This window comes from Physcomitrium patens, chromosome 23 (genome assembly GCF_059467195.1).
Source record: "Physcomitrium patens ecotype Gransden chromosome 23, ASM5946719v1, whole genome shotgun sequence".
NCBI classification, from domain to species: Eukaryota; Viridiplantae; Streptophyta; class Bryopsida; order Funariales; family Funariaceae; genus Physcomitrium; species Physcomitrium patens.
In genome coordinates this window covers 14,637,754-14,654,302 of record NC_143432.1, presented here as the reverse complement: position 1 = coordinate 14,654,302, position 16,549 = coordinate 14,637,754, and the positions used below count along the sequence as shown (strand labels likewise).

The 16,549-nt window shown below is 42.4% G+C and overlaps 5 protein-coding genes and 1 long non-coding RNA gene across 21 annotated transcripts; 5 read left to right on the top strand and 1 right to left on the bottom strand.

Annotated features, from left to right (window-relative positions):
• The first annotated feature begins 1,338 nt into the window (after positions 1 to 1,338).
• On the top strand, positions 1,339 to 5,053 carry LOC141044361 (uncharacterized). Of its 4 annotated transcripts, XM_090246629.1 has the most exons (4): positions 1,340 to 2,335; positions 2,427 to 2,998; positions 3,116 to 3,341; positions 3,479 to 3,748. In XM_090246629.1, exons 1-2 carry the CDS (start codon positions 1,757 to 1,759, stop codon positions 2,868 to 2,870), a joined length of 1,023 nt encoding a protein of 340 aa, XP_090102755.1. In that variant the 5' UTR covers positions 1,340 to 1,756; the 3' UTR covers positions 2,871 to 2,998; positions 3,116 to 3,341; positions 3,479 to 3,748. The 4 variants fall into 4 exon arrangements, with proteins under 4 accessions (XP_024362007.1, XP_090102755.1, XP_024362010.1 ...); XM_024506239.3 differs by having other exon boundaries at positions 1,339 to 2,335; positions 3,116 to 5,053; XM_024506242.3 differs by lacking the exons at positions 3,116 to 3,341; positions 3,479 to 3,748 and adding an exon at positions 4,080 to 4,229.
• LOC112275678 (uncharacterized) lies at positions 3,531 to 4,507 on the top strand. Its single transcript, XR_016500299.1, has 2 exons — positions 3,531 to 3,660; positions 4,075 to 4,507. It is a non-coding gene; the product is annotated as an uncharacterized LOC112275678 (long non-coding RNA).
• Positions 3,788 to 6,158, bottom strand: LOC112275679 (large ribosomal subunit protein eL27). Of its 3 annotated transcripts, none has more exons than XM_073530777.2 (5): positions 5,959 to 6,158; positions 5,330 to 5,424; positions 4,922 to 5,003; positions 4,563 to 4,663; positions 3,788 to 3,955 (listed from the first exon to the last, which is right to left on the bottom strand). In XM_073530777.2, exons 1-4 carry the CDS (start codon positions 6,112 to 6,114, stop codon positions 4,589 to 4,591), a joined length of 408 nt encoding a protein of 135 aa, XP_073386878.1. In that variant the 5' UTR covers positions 6,115 to 6,158; the 3' UTR covers positions 3,788 to 3,955; positions 4,563 to 4,588. The 3 variants fall into 3 exon arrangements, with proteins under 3 accessions (XP_073386878.1, XP_024362014.1, XP_024362013.1); XM_024506246.3 differs by lacking the exon at positions 3,788 to 3,955 and adding an exon at positions 4,024 to 4,325; XM_024506245.3 differs by lacking the exon at positions 3,788 to 3,955 and having other exon boundaries at positions 4,416 to 4,663.
• Positions 6,159 to 6,249: 91 nt separating this feature from the next.
• On the top strand, positions 6,250 to 9,564 carry LOC112275677 (vacuolar protein sorting-associated protein 36). Its single transcript, XM_024506238.3, has 8 exons — positions 6,250 to 7,045; positions 7,240 to 7,461; positions 7,645 to 7,839; positions 8,025 to 8,118; positions 8,304 to 8,361; positions 8,634 to 8,703; positions 8,909 to 9,044; positions 9,313 to 9,564. The coding sequence occupies exons 1-8, from the start codon at positions 6,605 to 6,607 to the stop codon at positions 9,405 to 9,407; spliced, it is 1,311 nt and encodes a 436-aa protein (XP_024362006.1). The 5' UTR covers positions 6,250 to 6,604; the 3' UTR covers positions 9,408 to 9,564.
• A 401-nt stretch (positions 9,565 to 9,965) lies between these two features.
• LOC112275681 (uncharacterized) lies at positions 9,966 to 12,679 on the top strand. Of its 6 annotated transcripts, none has more exons than XM_024506252.3 (4): positions 9,966 to 10,322; positions 11,383 to 11,513; positions 12,030 to 12,135; positions 12,405 to 12,679. In XM_024506252.3, exons 2-4 carry the CDS (start codon positions 11,403 to 11,405, stop codon positions 12,485 to 12,487), a joined length of 300 nt encoding a protein of 99 aa, XP_024362020.1. In that variant the 5' UTR covers positions 9,966 to 10,322; positions 11,383 to 11,402; the 3' UTR covers positions 12,488 to 12,679. The 6 variants fall into 6 exon arrangements, with proteins under 6 accessions (XP_024362020.1, XP_024362021.1, XP_024362023.1 ...); XM_024506253.3 differs by having other exon boundaries at positions 10,038 to 10,366; XM_024506255.3 differs by lacking the exon at positions 9,966 to 10,322 and adding an exon at positions 10,336 to 10,457.
• A 161-nt stretch (positions 12,680 to 12,840) lies between these two features.
• On the top strand, positions 12,841 to 16,197 carry LOC112275680 (microtubule nucleation factor SSNA1). Of its 6 annotated transcripts, none has more exons than XM_073530776.2 (4): positions 12,841 to 12,963; positions 14,592 to 14,700; positions 15,121 to 15,329; positions 15,914 to 16,197. In XM_073530776.2, the coding sequence occupies exons 2-4, from the start codon at positions 14,658 to 14,660 to the stop codon at positions 15,989 to 15,991; spliced, it is 330 nt and encodes a 109-aa protein (XP_073386877.1). In that variant the 5' UTR covers positions 12,841 to 12,963; positions 14,592 to 14,657; the 3' UTR covers positions 15,992 to 16,197. The 6 variants fall into 6 exon arrangements, with proteins under 6 accessions (XP_073386877.1, XP_073386873.1, XP_073386876.1 ...); XM_073530772.2 differs by lacking the exon at positions 12,841 to 12,963 and adding an exon at positions 12,991 to 13,222 and having other exon boundaries at positions 14,592 to 14,690; XM_073530775.2 differs by lacking the exon at positions 12,841 to 12,963 and adding an exon at positions 13,102 to 13,222.
• The last annotated feature ends 352 nt before the right edge of the window (positions 16,198 to 16,549 follow it).

Below are 16,549 nucleotides of genomic sequence, written 5' to 3'. Positions count from 1 at the left end.
ATCTATATAATAAGGAAGCTTAATTATAATTATAAGACAAAGACAATTAGAAGCCTTCTTATTGGCCAAAATAAAAGAAATTGCTAACCAACAATAAAGTCTTGCTTAACAATTAGAAAGATCTCCAATTTACTATCTATACAACATATCATTTTATTGCTTTTCTATGGCATAGGGTTCCACTAGTATATATATATATATATATATATATATATATAACATACATGTACATAGATTATGATTGACATTTGTGAATTTTGAAAATTAATATAATGGAAGTAAACAATGTTTTGAAAGAACACTATATATTTTTTTAATTTTTAAAATATTTATGGATATTAATTATTGATTCCATATATATGCAAATGCAAAATAACCTAAAAGATATTAATAGCATCACAATCCTACACTTATAAAGTCAATTCCATATGCACAAGGTTGCAATTTTGTTTTCTTTTTTCCTTTTTATTAGTTTTTGCTTTACTTTTCTGCTTTTTGTGTTATTCAAACACCATATTCAGTATTTTTGAAGTTTGGATATGAAATCCTAATGCATACATTACCTCTGTGTTTTCAAAATTTCTTTACTTACTAATCACTTTAAAAATTTTACTGATTTTGATTGCCTATTGTTAAGAGTGTACAACGTTAGGTCTCTACTGAAAGAACTGATCCACAGAAAGACTTTCAAAGTTTTCAGATGTGAAGTTTCACACAAGGGGAAACACAAATATATGAAGACACTGATTCGAATTCAAGTGTTCAAAAGTTTGGGCGGGCTTTGTCTGGGCCATCACATCAAAGGGAAAGTATATATTAGATTCATGGATGTTCGACGTCGAAGCAGTTTTTCGGCGCTTGAAGCAGAATGCCGATCATGTCCAAGCTAATCAATCACTCTCCTCAGTCTTCGTGAAACGCTCTCTTGTTACGGTGATACTTGCGGAACTTCTTTCTCATCTGCCTGAATCTGTGCCGAGTTGCGTGTTTTTTTTCCTGTGCCAAATCCGTGGACTGTTGCATTTGCAAGGAGAATTGGGCGTCCGTGGACCTTCGATGCATGTCCGTCGTGGTCTAGCCATGACTCGGAGAATCAGAGACCTACCTCGACGTCGAATTCGAGCTCCGAAACAACAAATCTTGAAGGACTGCAAAGATGGCATCACGATGTCGTTGCCACGTTCGTTTTCTTTTTCCCCCCCTCTGAGGTGTCGTTGTTTAAGAGCTTTCCGCGACTTGCAAGTTGCTGTCGTCCACTGGCCAAGTCCCGCATCAGTGGTAAGTTTCAGGATGAATCATATATTAGCTAACAAGTTCCAATTCCTTACATTTCTTTCTAGATGACTGCGCATATCAGAATTTTGTTTTCCTACTTTCTCCGTTGAATTGGTCGACGGTGATTGATAAGTTGTGCGTGTCTGTATCGTGATTGTTTTGTTATCTGGTTTTGTCCTGGACGTGGATGAAAGAGTAGGATTATGGTTCAGTAGAGTTCTGCAAGCACAACGACCGAGGCGCCGGTGGTGTCAGGTTTCGGTCCAGTCCCTTGCTACGCACGCTTGTGCTTCGCTGCGTGTTGAATGAAGGATTTCTTGGGAAGAGGTCGACGATGCTCTCTCTCTATCTCTGTGCACTTGGTTATTGAAGACCGAGTTAGGTTGAAAATTCCATTTGGAATCGTCCTTTCAAGAGGTTCACAAGCGGCTTGATCAGTTTCGATTTTGGTTATGAACATCGGCAGGTGTAGGTGTTAATCATGAATAACAATCCCCATTTCGTGTCCATGAAGGTAACGAATGACCTGATTGTAGCTTCAAGAATCTACATAGCTTTAAGTGTTGTTTTCTTTCTCTACATCTGCTATCTCCGAATGCTGGAGCGCTGTGCGCTCATAGCCACAGTGCTCCAGATATACAGAACCTTCCCTGAGCGTGTGTCCTCGTTTTTCGAGTTCATTTCTCTGTCGTTCAGGGCTGCTCTGTGGATCACGCTTATCGATTACTGTGGCGAAGAAAATTGTAAGCGTTACTACGAGAGCGAGCTTGTAGCTCTCTGTCGTCTCCGCTTCTGCAATTGCTTGAAAAGCGGACTTTATTTTACGAAGGGCGAGGAGTTGCCATTTGCATGCACGGATCGGTACAGGGCGCAGAGCATCCGCCCGTGCACGCGATCCCTTCACAGATTCGACGAGGATTATTCTCCCCTCGCGAGCCGTGAGCTTGGGTTTCTGCGGGATTATATTAACATGTTGAGATCGAGCACCGGGAAAGGGGTGAAGATTCACTACGATGAGCATTCGGATTTCACGACAGAGTGCCAGCAAGTCTTTAAACAGGTAGCAACGTGCTATCAACCTTAGTTAGGGTTTCCTTGAACCATTTGATATTGGATTCTCCGAGTATATTAAATGTTTGTGTTTTTGTCAGATAACTCAATTGATTAGGTTCAAGGAAGGTTTCTCTGAGCTTCTTGTTCCGAGGAGGAGGGAGCTGCTTGCGCCAGTGCGCATCTGGGACAAGGGCGTAATTTTGCCTGGGGCTTGGATAATGTGCACAACCGATTATCATCTTGTTTTCCAAGATGTCGACGCAGACCTAAGCATGTGCGAGGTGTTGACGAAGTCTGGAAAGAAAATATACAAATGTGTGTTTCCAAACAGGTTATTCGACCTCGAGAGGATGCTTGCTGGGCTGATACCTGTTGTGAAACACGAGAATTTCGGCCTGGTGTCGTCAGGCTGGTCTTTCTGGGGCATAAATATACTGCATTCATCCACCTTCGATGAGCTTTTTCAGTATTTGTTATCTGGGCGAGAGGTTTTTGTGACAAAGCTACCAGGAGGCGATCGGGCCACTCTTGTGTTGGGATGATTGTTTTCAGGAGCGCATGACGTTTGTAAGAAAGAATAATCTTGAAGATGTCGGATCCCATAATGAGAGTGACGATGGTGACCAACTGCCTGCATTTTCCGTCAAACCTTTTCAAGCTCTTCTGTCAGGTACTCACCATCCTCTTCCACTCTTGCATCTTTGGCTCTTGATTTGATTTCCTCTCTTTTGATAAATAGACGAGGATTGCAGTTGCGCCGAAGCCCTCAAACTTTGCTGATTTGCAGGTTTGTTATCACCTGACAATTTGGTGGTGTAGACCTGTCTCGCCGACGTTGATATCCTTGCTAGTAGATGCATAATTTCAAAGATTGCTCGAGGATAATATAGTGGCAATTCTGCTTCTGGTGTATTGCACGACATCGATCAGTTGAATCTACTATTTGCCGACTTTGATAGTGAAAGTTGCCTGCACATATCCACCGCTAAAGCCGAGTCGACATTCATTTGGCAGTTAAGGACGTTGTGGTAAAAACTATGGTGTCTGAGTATTTTTTTTGGCAAAAATCGAGTATATATATATATATATATATATAACTGTCTGTCGTTTCCGATGAACACTGACACGGCTGATTAATCTTCTCTTTCAGCTGCTCCCCTTGACTCCGCTGCCTCTTTCGTATTGAAGATTAGAGACAAATTCATACACCTTGGTACCGGCGTGTTCGTTTAGTTAGTAAAGATTAGTTCATTCTGAGGAGCGAGGGCGTCAAGCACAATTGACGCACTGTTTATATTACGTATACATGAGTGTCACTTATCTCGTATTCTGGTGAGTAAGGGACCTTCTGAGTGCCCTTGACATGTCTGCGCATGAACAAATTGCACAAGACTCTCACATTTTCCAGTGTTCGATCTAATTGCGTAAATAGCTGTGATTGATGGCTGTTACTCTTCAATTGTGGGCAATAGTTTTAATGTTATATATGCTTACTCGGCAAGTATTGAAAGCCTTTCCATCTAGAGCCCGAATTTTATGTTCGGGTTCGGCAAGAACATTGCATTTAGAGGAGAGCAAAAGTAGTATGTTTCGCCACGGTTTGTTCCGCAGACCAGTCAGCATATACCTAAGATGAAGTATTCATTACTTTTGAATCAGCAGATGTGCCATAAGAACAATCGATGACTATTTACATAAGATTCAAACATTTCAGGACATTGACCTACTGATTTGCATTGCTTGAAGGAAAGACTGCAAGGACATGCAAAAAGTGGAACTTAGACAGCGGTGGCTTTGCCACAGCCAGCCTGAACTGCGGAAGATATACTTGGTCATCACTACTCCTGCCGGGAGAAAAGTTTTCAACCCTGTTGATGCAAGTTTCTTTTTTCTGCCCCTACTGAGGTGCGCTGAGGACTTTCGGATGTAATATGTCAAGCTTTGCGAAACATGTTCCCGTGATTACTTCATTTTCATCAACAACTCCGGAGACAAATCTGTTGAACTATGAACGATTACTGAATGACTCGAAAGAGAAAATACCAGCTACTTCATCCTTAAGATTCGCTGTCGAAACCATGGACGCGTTGGAAGGATCGATACACAAACTTGAAAATGTCGAAAACGATTGTACAAATGCTGGTAGAGTATTCCCTTACACCACAGTGAAGTAAACTCATTGCAAGAGAACCTGTCAACGAAAGTAGCAGTCCAATACATGGGAGAACTCTTACCATCGTCTGAAAGACGGTGAAAACTCTCAAAACCTAAGCTTGGAGAAGAACCACCTATTCTTGCCAGTCTTAAACCTCTCTTCCAACACTGCTTTCGCCCCCTGTCAACAGAAGCCATCAATCGCTTAATGAAGCTTGTAGTCAAGAATTCTACATGTTAACCTTGTACAGAATGCAGGGTGAAGGTAAACTTAAAAGACGGCATGCTTTCAATCAGAAGGAAAATGTTCAGTACTAAAAAACTAGCACTACAACTTAGTGATCACTGGTAACCAGACCGACAGTGTAATAAGATTGAATAGCTTGCATGATGACTACACATGAGGGAGTTGAGGGAGTTCAAGGTAGTGGTTGATTACCTTTCTAGCCTCAACACGGCCAGCAGTAGATTCCAACTTGTCCGCGGTCAAAGTGCTCTTCAAATCCACGTCCAACGAATACCTGGAATTATTGAAGTAGGCACATAATAATTAAACAACGATTTTGGCTCATTCAAGTCACTGACCCGGTTTTGTCGATCTCGTCAAATAAAACTTAGCACTCAACCATTCCTCGTGAATTGAGGCCAACTCGCCAGAAATAGGTGTATTGCCACCAAAACTTCCATGTGCAGTATCAGGCACTCATAAATCAGACGAATTTTATCTTGTTCGATGCAAATTAGACGAGCCAAATCTCAAAGCTAGATAAGTCGTCCTTGCCATGCGAGTCCACAATTAGGACGTGTGTCCAAGTGTTTCAGGTATCAAGTTAATCAAGACAAATACCTGGTGGGCATAATGTGGTTGTAGTTCACAACTTTCGTGAAAGCTTTCAGCCTTGAACGCTTGGCAATGGTCTTCTGTGAAGCTTTCTTGATCACCTAAAACCGTAAAGAACCAGAAAATGGAATAAGTAAAGTATAATACTCTTCTTCGTCAATCTGTGATACTTCTAACAATCATATTCCCAATCATCTAAAATGCAAGATCTGTGCCACAGAGACTCACACCGCACAGCTATGTTTGATGCAGCTGATTATCTCAATAATAAGCATCGACAAAGAAGAAATACTAGGGAATCTAAAAGACCAATCCCCAACGTTGCCCTAGATGCGCTGTTGTTAGAAGAAGGGGCTAAACGGTTCCGATCAGTCAAAAAACCACCAGGAGAACCTTTGGCATGAATAGAGGTGCAAAAATCTGTACGAACAAAGCAGAAATTCTATCTTCTGACTTCACTCACAGAAGGAAAAAACTGACTCCTAACTAATGCCCACGTAAAACTACTCACACTGGTCTAACTCAATCTTCCAATGCAAGTAGAATAAATGTCTCAGTAAAAAATTGGCCTACTAAGTGCAAGCACACGAAAGAGGAAACATAAACAAGCAAATTAAGCACAGCTGCTAGCACACCTTGCGAGGATATTTGGCGATGCCGCAGATGATGGCATGGCCGTAGGGGCGCTCCTTGGTGCCATCGTCGAAGTTCTTAACAATGACGGCCTTGCGACCGGCGTAGCGGCCCTGCAAGAGCACGACCACCTTGTTAGGCTTCAGAAACTTCACCATTTCGTCCCGATCCGAGACACTGAAACTCCCACGCGGTGCAAGGAGCGAGGGCGGAAGGGGAAATATCAGAGGTCTTCCTTAGGATTTGAAGAGGCCCCTGCGGCCAACCCCTAACCCTAATTTTACGAGAGCGAGGGAGACGAATGTTCCTCATATTGATATCTGGTTCACGTACGTGCCTATGTATATATATGCCCAATGATTCTTCTGTACCCGGTCCTCACTCCTCTGGTTGTAGCTTCCTTTACAACCATCTTTTCCCAACCTTATTTGAAGTCGCATTTAAAGAAGTGTGTATATTTGTAGCTTGAAATTAGCGGGGGTTTGTACAGTGGCTGAAATGATTCAGCCTGCTGTGAATTTATTTGATTAAGGCGCATGTAGTGGAGTCAAGGGAGGGTTTGGAGTTTTATTGTGGAGAAACTCAGTGTACGAGGCGTTCCTGTTATCAGTCTGGACGTGGACTTTCTGTTTTGTGTGCGCATATTACATGGAGGCCTGTGCAAGAGTGTTGCAATTAGTGCAGCTGACAGCCAGTGGAAGGCCGCGGCTGGAGTCTGGGGAGGTGGAATGCCAGCTCCTTGATGGAATCGACTTGGAAGAGGATTCAGGAAAGTGGGCTTTGAAGTCAGGAATTCTAAGCTTGACCACGCATCGATTGCTGTGGCTTGACGAGAGATTGATGAAAGCATCGGCAGTGCCTTTGGGATCTATTGGGCAAGTGTATGCTTCAAAAAAGAGTCTGAAGAGTATGTTCTCAACGCCTCGATTGAAGTTTCAAGTCTGGACTCAAAAGGATGGACGAGTGTCATCGCAGGGACAAGATGGGGCCGCGGGTTCTATTGTACTCTCGATCCTGTTTAAGGGAAGGACAGGGCCGGATTCATTTGTTCAGCGATTCGGAGAAGTTGTGAAAGCTCAGGCCTGGAAGGTTTGACTGTCGGAGCTTTTCTTTAAATAGTGCAGCTTAGGGTCTAGATGTCTCAAATTTTGGGATGTCTAAGGTGAGGTTTAAGGCATGCGTGCCCAAGTGTATGTAGATCCTCATTGTCCTGTATGCTTCGTTTGTTGGAGGTCACATAATGGATTTCTTGCAACTCTCTCTGAAATCAGTTGAAATCCCAGGTGAATATGGCTCCTCAAATCCGGTCCTCATTGGACGAGTCTGTTCCAGCTGGGGAGGCAGGCCCCAGCTCTGGTACAGCAAATATTCCTAGGAGACCACCTCCTACGAAAATTAATCCAGCAATGGCAGGAGTATCGGGCATTCTCCGAAAGGAACAAGAGCAACAAGAAGAAGTTGACAAGAACATGAAAGAGGCCTTCCAAGACTTAAATGGTCTTATGGTACGTTTTTTGATCACGTGCTCTCACAACTTCATCACTATGAGTGAAAGTTGTCAATTTGTTCCTACAATTAAAGATTATCGTGAAAGTGCTGTTTACGAATAAATGGACCCATGTCGATAAAGATTTGATGCAAATTTTTATCAGTTTAAGGGATTTACTAGGCGTTTGCTATTTACGCAGAGTAAAGCAAAGGAGATGGTACAATTGGCTGAGAAAATGAGGGCGAGGCTTCTGCAAGGTCAATCGGCAGGAACAGATGAGGAGGGTATGGGTACTAAGCAAGAGATGCAAGACTGGATGCTTAGTGTAGGAATTGCTTCTCCGGTGACCAAAGAATCGGCAGGGGCACTTTATCATCAGCAGTTGTCTCGCCAGGTGCATTATTATCAACATTTGGACATCCACCACCTCTGTTTATGCAAATGGAATTCTTTGGTTGTAATCTTGTATTTGCAAGTGAATATTGATGCTAGAAGTACTTTAACATATATCATCTAACTCCAAATGCTTTTCTCAAGTTCTGACTACATGTAGCAGATTGGATTGTTGGTGCGTGTCAGCTAGCTGATTTTGTGAAGGATCCTGTGCAACGAGCAGGAGGCATGCTTGCCTTGATAGATGCCTATTGTTTATTTAATCGAGCTCGTGGTACAGGTACATAATATTGCAACTTTGCTAACTAAATTCCATCTTGTTTCTTATTCATTGTTTCCTTAGAGAGGCATTATCAATAACTGAATTAATGGTTGTGTTCGGATTAGTGGCTTATGCTCTTTGTTTTCGTGAAATCTTTTAGCTGCCAATAGTTACTAAAATGAGCTCATGGTGGGTGAATACAGAGCTTATATCTCCGGAGGATCTGCTAACAGCTTGTACAGTGTGGGCTACTATAGACGTGTAAGTAAACCGTTAGATAAAATGTACTCCACGGAATTCGCATTTAGTTTAAAATAAATCTAGGGTTTTTATTATGAGTGCATGGTTACCTTTTAGCTCTTTATCCTTCTATTTTAAAAGTGGGTCTGCTCTGTTACTCTTTTCACTAACGTCAAAACCCGCCTACAATTCAACTATAGTGGCTCCCACCTGGAGCTGGTATATGCTTTTGTGGCTCTCGTTGATTGCTGTTTCAGTAGAATTGGATTGCTAATTTAGATGTTGAAATGCAGACCTTTCAGGTTACGCAAGTTTGACAGTGGAGTGATGGTCATTCAGTCTGTGAGTCAGAGTGACGAGGAGGTGATTCTCATTCCATGTTGCTGTGGTATCCGTTGTATTCATTCTAAGAAGCCTATCACCATAACCTCCTTTGCAAAGAACATAGTACAAAGTTGTCTCCATTTCCAGTTATGTGGGAACGTATCTTTGTTGCTCATTCAGCGCTCTCTCTCATTCTATGCATTTTTAAGTAGCTTGCAAAATGTGCTCATCTACCCTTATGCAGGTTTTCATGAGACTGACTGCATTAGTAAAAAGTGGAGAAGCCGCAAAAATGGGCATAGGTGCAACTGAAGCAGCTCGCGCTTTGGGAATGGCTCCTGCTCTTGCGAAAGAACAACTTCTAGCAGCTGAGAGTCGAGGTTTGTTCTTCTCAATTCAACTTGGATTAGGAAGGAAACTCAGATTTGGGTCTTCTGTGATCGAAGTATCAAATTTTTGTATGGGAATCATGCTAGTGAGAACATTTTGAAATTCTGCTCGAATGATTGTTGATCTTCTCACTATCAATTGCACCTTATTTGCTGTGAAGGCAAGCAAGTTTATTCGTGCCCGTGCGTCAAGGTATAACCAGTTGAAGTTTATTGCACGAGAGCTGGCTCTCACGGTGTCTTCGTTGTGCTTTGGCAGGGATTCTTTGTCGAGATGATGGTGCTGATGGCTTGCGTTTCTTCCACAATTTCTTCATGGATATATCCATTACAACCCTGCAAGAAGGCAGCTGAGTGAAATCAGCTCTTCTCATGACATCGATTCAAGATTCTTATGTTTTTTCTCCTGTGCCGTTGTGTGCATCTGCAATGCACGGAACGGAAGGTATGCAACGAGATCGGTTGCTGAGTTTTCCACAAAGTGACATAATATATGATGGTATTTGTATTATCCGTCTGTATATCTCCTGACAGCATACTATGCCTCTGAACCGCAACAACATTCCCACAGCAAACTCCATTAGTCTCTGTCTCATTATGAGGTCGTTCAAACTGCCTATTCGTCTACATTTGTGTTGGACAACATGGAAAATTTGCAGTAAAGTCTGTCAATCGTACCCTGCAACACCAGCTCGAAAAACACTGTAAAGACCCTAGTACTCGTACACAACATACGAAGTGAACAAAAGGTGTCACGATTCAGAACCGTCGAGAACCGTTCCGAGAAAATGAAATCGTACAGATGTAGGTATCACTTGGAATTTGAGATAAGCAAGCTACCAAAGCGGTCGGAGTGGCAATGGCAACCCTAAGAAACCGGGAACCTCCTCAAAGAGTTCATCCATGGCTTATTATGCTGATTCGTATGCATGTGATCAGTACTAATGGATGAGTGAAGGCTACACAACCAGGTCAACTAGATGTGCGCAGGCGCCCTTATGGTCCTGCCTTAAGTAGGAGTCAGACCGAGATGATTAGTCATGACTCCGATGCCTTGACAGAAACTATAGAATGGAACTATGATATTGTCCGAGCACATCGCCTTGGCCTCCATTCTGAGCGTCCGTCACTCCCTGCGCGCCTCATTTTGCTTCTCTTTCTCTCTCTCTCCAACCGCGCCTAACCAACTGTAGCTTCACTGCGCAGCCACCACCGCGATCACCGCGGCCAATTCCTTGCTTCTCTCGCAGCCCCGCATTCTACCCAAACGTGCTTCTCATTTCCATTCCTACGCATTGTCATTGAATTCCAAGGTTCATCCCAAGTTGTGTGAAATAAACCATCCTGTCATAGACGTCGACGGGTTTCGTATTGCTTTTCTTATGTCGTTTTCGGTAACTTCAGGTGCTGATGTAACGATGGTTACGTGCGACGTTTTGTTTGGTATTGTTTTGTTTTTTTTTTTCCATATTTTCGTTCTGTTATTCTGTTTGTTAGTTTTTCCCCTTGCTGAGGGAGATTTGTTGATGGTATCATTGGAGGCTGGTGATATGGTATGATGTGATGTGAATCGATGTTATCTGCTATGTGTACGGTTTCGTTGTAGATTCGTGGAACTGCAACTTGCAATTGCCAGAAATCGTGCTCGGCACGATATCTTTGTTCATTGGTTAGGAATTGTAGTTGCTGGTCTTGAAGTGTGCTAGGGAGAATTACACGCAATTTTGACTGGCGTTTGAAATTATGCGATGATTTCAATATCTGTTCTGAGTTCTAGGGTTTCGTCGCTGCGTTTCTTAACCGTCTTTGAGAATCTTCTCCTGGAAATGGCACACGTAGTAATCTGAGTCCAAGTCGCGTTCCATGTTTATTGTTTGGACTCCTGTCTTCACATTGTTATTGTTGGAGGTATCCATTTGTGCCTAAGCACTTCGTGACTGAGCCTTTTGCACACTTTAGTTCAGATGCACCTACGCCATGGTGCCAAAGGTTTCTCTACAGCACATTTTTTCAATCCGTTTCTACTTTGCACTGAATCATTTATGTTCACCGGCTACTGTTGATGATTGATCAAATATGTGGATTACACAACGAGTGGCGAAGTCCCAAGCTCTTTCCAGTTTCACCTTCTTATAATTTTTCATGTTTTGTTATGTTCCTCCAGTCCCTTGCTTCCGCCGCTATGCTCATGCTGCACCTTTTCGAAGCATCTACTGAAATTATTCCTATCTTTGTTTTGGCGATAATGTTGAAGTTTTAGGCTGATGGTCTCGCAAGGAGTACCTTATGTGGACGTTCTGACTTCGGCATGTTTTTGATGGTACCTTAGGCGGACGTACTACTTAAATAATGGCGGAGAAAACAGTGGAGAAATCTAGCATTTTGGAGAGGAAGGCCATCATAAAGAATGCCGACATGACTGAAGACATGCAGCAGGATGCCATTGAATGTGCAACTGCGGTATGAGCAGATTCTCAAGTGTTTACTCTTCTTCCTGCTTGTGGTGATTGATCTTTGTTCCTCTGATCTGCTGATTCTCTGGAAAATTTATTTATGCATAATACGGGTTTGTCTCGATCAGGGTTTAGATATCAGTCACTTTAATAGTTTCATTAGGTAGCATTGCAACAAATTGCGAGGCTTAGACTTCCTCTCGCTTGGCAGTCTGAAAGTCATCTGCTCCTCAAGCTTCCGGTTCCAGACATCTGTTATGACCACTTCCTGTTGAGAAATGAAAAATCTTTCGTATGTTCTTTGGGTGCGAGTGCGTTGGCTTCTGAGGATGTAGTAACAAGATTGCAGTTTTAAATAAGCTCTAGCCGTTATTTAAAAACCACTGTTTCTTCATGCATTTCGATTGATGGCTGTATGGGAACGTGTATTCCTTTGCTTGCTTTGTACTTGATTTAGCTACTGGCACATAATAAGCCTCCATGTAATTGAATTTGGGAAGGGTTGGAATGGGTGTGAGTAAAGGCTCTCGACAAGTACAATGTGGAAAAAGATATAGCAGCCTACATCAAAAAGGAGTTCGATAAGAAGTATAATCCAACCTGGCACTGCATCGTCGGGCGCAACTTCGGTGAGAGTTTGTTTTACGCAAATCACTTTTTTTTATGCCTAGAATTCTAGAAAGGAGGATAGATCTGTGAGTCGTTGAATCGAATAGATGGTTATTGGTGAATGGAATTGCAACTGCCCGTTTAATGTCACCGCTTTGATGCTAGTAGGTCTAGGATATGCAGTTCGATGCAAGTGAGCGCAGTAAGCTGTTATTACATTGGCTACATGGTTAATGAATCGGTATTATCTTCCGTATCGCAACCAACGCATGTGATTGTGCCCTTGCAGGCTCATATGTCACTCACGAAACAAGGCATTTCGTTTATTTCTACCTAGGCCAGGTGGCTGTGCTACTTTTCAAGTCTGGTTAGAAATCAGAGTGCGTCATGGAATTAGGGCTCCGACATAAAAACCTTGTATTTTCGTGAAGTAGAAGCAAACTTTAGTTGGTGTTCTCATAAGAATATTGCAAACACCTAACAATGACGAAAATCTTTCATCTTTTTTTCTCCTCCACTCCGTCTTTATTTCAATGAAATCAGAATGCTCAATCATTGACGGTCTTTACGTTACCTCAAACTGAAGTTGGCAGCAAGGAACCTATTATAACTATAAATGTGTTGTATGCTTGCGACATTATCACTGTGGCACGTTTACTTCTTCGTATGTGTACCTCGATGGCGGAACCACTATCTTCATGTCTAAGCCAATAGATCTCACCCATTAGGCAGCGGAAGTAGGCTTCATCTCTCCAATATCCGAATCCTATGTGCAGGCTGCGCGGGTTTTCCTCCCCTGCCTCTTACACTAAAACAAGCCAACTGATTCCGCCGTATTACTTCTGGACGTAAGAGACCACATCAGACCCTCTCAGACATTGAACCTCCTTTCTAGCTATTGTTCTTGGTCCTATGAAAGAAGAGAGGCGTCACCCCTGGTTTTCACGCTCTGAGTGTGCTGTTTCTCACCGTAGAGGATTTTCAGTTGTTGTTGATTCTCCTTGGTGTGTAAACGCATGCTAAAGCATAGCATCAATTGCCAGGAGCGTAATATTTATAATTACGCGAAATCTTCTAGGAGAGTGCAACTGAGGCCTGGGATGTCGCGTGAGCACCATCGCTACCCTCAACCCTTGACCACACCGTCGTAACCGCTTCTAACCTAGTAGTTAAGCACATTTCTATGGCCTCAATGAATTCTTTGCACGTCATTGTTTTGATGCGTTCTAGTTTACCAGGCGCACTGTAGCAAACGAGTTGGTGTTTTTTGTGCGTGGTGGAGCGATTTCAGTCGAAATTGACGTTGGTGAGCACTGCGCTGCGAAGTACGAAGTCGACGATCGTACAGACTAGGCGAAAGCCCACTTTACTTGCATGTGTGATTTACGGTAGAAAAATGACTGAAAAGGCGAGCAAGCCTTATTTCCAATAGTTCGCCAGCGTCATCAGATTACTTCCTCGGCCAACACAACATTTAACTTTTTGCAGCAGGTATGTTTGGTCCAAGGCAATCGCGTTCAATTGCTACCTTTCGTACTAATCGCTACCTTCTTTTGCTGACTGATCAATCTTGCACAATGCGTCGCGAATACGTTTCGGTCTTCCATTAGTCATACGAACAATTGCGCTGCATTACTTCATGAGGTTCAACATTTAATTTCTCGTAGCGAGTTTTAGGGTGAACAGTTATCCCCTGAAGTTCATAGGCTTAGTCTCGTTAAGGGGTTAATTAAATGCTGTTGTAGTTTTCGAACGAACATGAGAACTTGAAGAGCTTTTCATTGAGTTAGGAACTTTCTCCACGATGTTTTAATCCATGGTGATAACTTTTGACATAGCAACTGAAAGTTCTTCGAAAAGTAGGATAATGCGGTAGCATTCAGGCTTTCTTGGGCTTATGGCTTGCGCTTCAATTTCTGACGTCGCGCACCTCCAAAATGGCAAAGGTAGGTTTAAAAGGTCTTCATCTGTGAGGTTGGTAGAGGTTGCGAAGACCAAGCAGATACAATGCAGTGCGCATACAATTCTATCACCACCACTTACGGATGAGGCTGATGATTGCCGCGAGACACGAAGAGATGGTGATTTGAGGAGATCTTGGTTGACATGAGTTCTTTGATTAGCAAATTCTTTTGTGGTGATAAGCGCCGAATAGCATGTGCAGCGAGTTTATTAGCTGCGGACTGAGTGCATTTTAAGATCACGAACTTGGTTTTTTCTGCACTCGCGTCACATGGAGTTCGAAGTTATGTTGGGAGGATTACGCTATTGGATGATATGTGTTTCTAAGTACGTGAAGATGACTCTTTACCACAGTTGAATGCATTATGGTGAATCATTGTTGATTCTCATGTAGCATTCCTTGACTCACAAAGACATCGAAGTGACATTTGCTTTGAAGTAAGTGGCTCCTATTGTCATTCCATTAATCTGCGATGCGCTTAATTCAAGGTCATCTGTTTGATGTTGCTTGTAGAAACGTTAAGAGGTTTAAGTGAGCATTTCCAGCGGACCCGAAGGCAGCTCATCTGCGAAGCCTGGCATGGAATTGCAAGGAAAGCTGTCAGCTATGAAGGTTTACAATAGTGAGCTCATTCTCCGTGTCATCTTATCACTGTGAGAGGCACACAGGTCCTCATTAGAGGGAAAGAACCTTGTTCATCAATTTCTGTGGATCACTTTTGAGCAAGTTCTTGCTGTTCGTATAGCATCCAATTAGCTGAGTTACACACAAGAAAGGAGAGTACTAAAACGATCCATGTCTAATTTATTCTCATCACTCAGTTCTGGAATCAACAATAACGTTTGATAACTTTAATGGGATGTTGTTTTGCAATCAACGTTCAAGAACGAATGAGAGCAGCGAGTGTCAATGAGACGTTATATGTCCTAAAACCAGAGTAGCATGAAATTTTAGTGATCTAATAGAGAAGATAGATAAACCATGACTATCAAGTGCTGCTGGACAGTCTTACTCTGAAAACATGATAGCGTTGTCATTGTAGTTGACCTAGGCATTGAGGAGCTCATGAAAAAGAGGGACAGTATGAAGAGGGTGGTGCAACTCGAGGAGGAAGAGAAAGCAAACATTCAGAGGGACTTAACTGCGCTAACCAAACGCTTGACCGAGATAGACGAGTCTCTGTCTCGAAAATATGCGTGTGTGGAAGACTATGAAAATACCATTCACAACGTCGAATCCGCTTATTCGAAGGTAAGTCATTTTACCTTCAAATTGATGTTCTTGCAAAAAAAGACTTTCCTTGTTCCCGGAATTAACATTGACACTGACTCAGCCCATATCTTTAGCATCTCTTTATCATTTTGGCATCTAAGAGGGAGGTTTTTCTTAAATGATAAAGCGAGATGGCTATCTTCGAATGAGAAAACCGAATAATCCAAACACTGCTCTCCTCCTGATTGACTGTGAGAATAAGTCAGTATTTACAACCATGAAGAAAACTTATCATTTTAGCGGTACACAACACTAGGTTCCAAACTGGCACTGAACAGATGAACCTTGCAGCACGGGACAATGTCATGATCACAGGCCCTAGGAACCCTTCCAGGCAACTATCCGTGGCAAGTATAGAAACTGCTCTATGAACATGCACAACTGACAAACATTTAAATGTTGATTTGCCTCTGCTAGGGTGTACGACTGAGATTTATCCAGATTATATCTTCGACAAAGTTACCACTTAGCATATTGGGAATACCTTTTAGGTAAGAAATCAGCAACATGATGAAGAAAGATGAAAATCTTGGTTTGATCACCTGGATCTCTTTCTTGTGCAGATCTTAGAGAGTTCGCAGGCACTCTTGCAAGTGCTCCAATCTGAGAATTGCAATCACATTTCACAATGTGCAAGATAGCAGACGGTTCAACTAGAATCATCTATCATCTTGATGTGTGTACCAATACATTTTGCTGCTAGTAAGTGTGTTGAACTACTGATCAAGGAATACGGCCAGCGCTAGATACGATCCTCACTGGTATTTTGAGCTCATCTTTTCTGCGTGGTTCTGCCATATCATCCTACCATTTTCAAAAAGTTTGTCGTCACTTTCTTCACAAACAATCCTGACGGTGTCGTTTCACAAGTAATAGAAGTGGGAGTGAGATTGAAAGTTGAATTCCCGGAGCGCTGTTAAAATGATTTACCCGTTACCTTTGTTCACAAGAGCTGAACGTTCTGCAACACTTAATGGAACAGTATAAATAATTTAAAAACACACCCTTTTGGTCCGGTGTCTCCACAATCCCTCCACCAGAAGAGATGATGGGAATAACATACCTGCCATTTAGACGTGAACACGCTTAAAAGGGAGTGTTGATATAAACCAATGTGTCTCTAACAATGGCATATAGTATTAACTAAGATATTACTATGCCATGCTTTTATTATTATAGTAACTACATCATACACATCA

What these genes read in the sequence shown, in the direction of transcription:
- LOC141044361 (XM_024506239.3), top strand. Translation starts at nt 1,757, where the DNA reads ATGAATAACAATCCCCATTTCGTGTCCATGAAGGTAACGAATGACCTG. An exon ending in GCCAGCAAGTCTTTAAACAG is followed by an intron (nt 2,336 to 2,426) that starts GTAGCAACGTGC and finishes TGTTTTTGTCAG; the next exon opens with ATAACTCAATTGATTAGGTT.
- LOC112275679 (XM_073530777.2), bottom strand. Translation starts at nt 6,114, where the DNA reads ATGGTGAAGTTTCTGAAGCCTAACAAGGTGGTCGTGCTCTTGCAGGGC. An exon ending in TCGCCAAATATCCTCGCAAG is followed by an intron (nt 5,425 to 5,958) that starts GTGTGCTAGCAG and finishes TTACGGTTTTAG; the next exon opens with GTGATCAAGAAAGCTTCACA. An exon ending in GCCGTGTTGAGGCTAGAAAG is followed by an intron (nt 4,664 to 4,921) that starts GTAATCAACCAC and finishes TTCTGTTGACAG; the next exon opens with GGGGCGAAAGCAGTGTTGGA.
- LOC112275677 (XM_024506238.3), top strand. Translation starts at nt 6,605, where the DNA reads ATGGAGGCCTGTGCAAGAGTGTTGCAATTAGTGCAGCTGACAGCCAGT. An exon ending in TGAAAGCTCAGGCCTGGAAG is followed by an intron (nt 7,046 to 7,239) that starts GTTTGACTGTCG and finishes TTGAAATCCCAG; the next exon opens with GTGAATATGGCTCCTCAAAT. An exon ending in ATCAGCAGTTGTCTCGCCAG is followed by an intron (nt 7,840 to 8,024) that starts GTGCATTATTAT and finishes GGTGCGTGTCAG; the next exon opens with CTAGCTGATTTTGTGAAGGA.
- LOC112275681 (XM_024506252.3), top strand. Translation starts at nt 11,403, where the DNA reads ATGGCGGAGAAAACAGTGGAGAAATCTAGCATTTTGGAGAGGAAGGCC. An exon ending in CCATTGAATGTGCAACTGCG is followed by an intron (nt 11,514 to 12,029) that starts GTATGAGCAGAT and finishes GTGTGAGTAAAG; the next exon opens with GCTCTCGACAAGTACAATGT. An exon ending in CATCGTCGGGCGCAACTTCG is followed by an intron (nt 12,136 to 12,404) that starts GTGAGAGTTTGT and finishes GTGCCCTTGCAG; the next exon opens with GCTCATATGTCACTCACGAA.
- LOC112275680 (XM_073530772.2), top strand. Translation starts at nt 13,132, where the DNA reads ATGCTAAAGCATAGCATCAATTGCCAGGAGCGTAATATTTATAATTAC. An exon ending in ACTGAGGCCTGGGATGTCGC is followed by an intron (nt 13,223 to 14,591) that starts GTGAGCACCATC and finishes TGTTGCTTGTAG; the next exon opens with AAACGTTAAGAGGTTTAAGT. An exon ending in GAAAGCTGTCAGCTATGAAG is followed by an intron (nt 14,691 to 15,120) that starts GTTTACAATAGT and finishes TTGTCATTGTAG; the next exon opens with TTGACCTAGGCATTGAGGAG.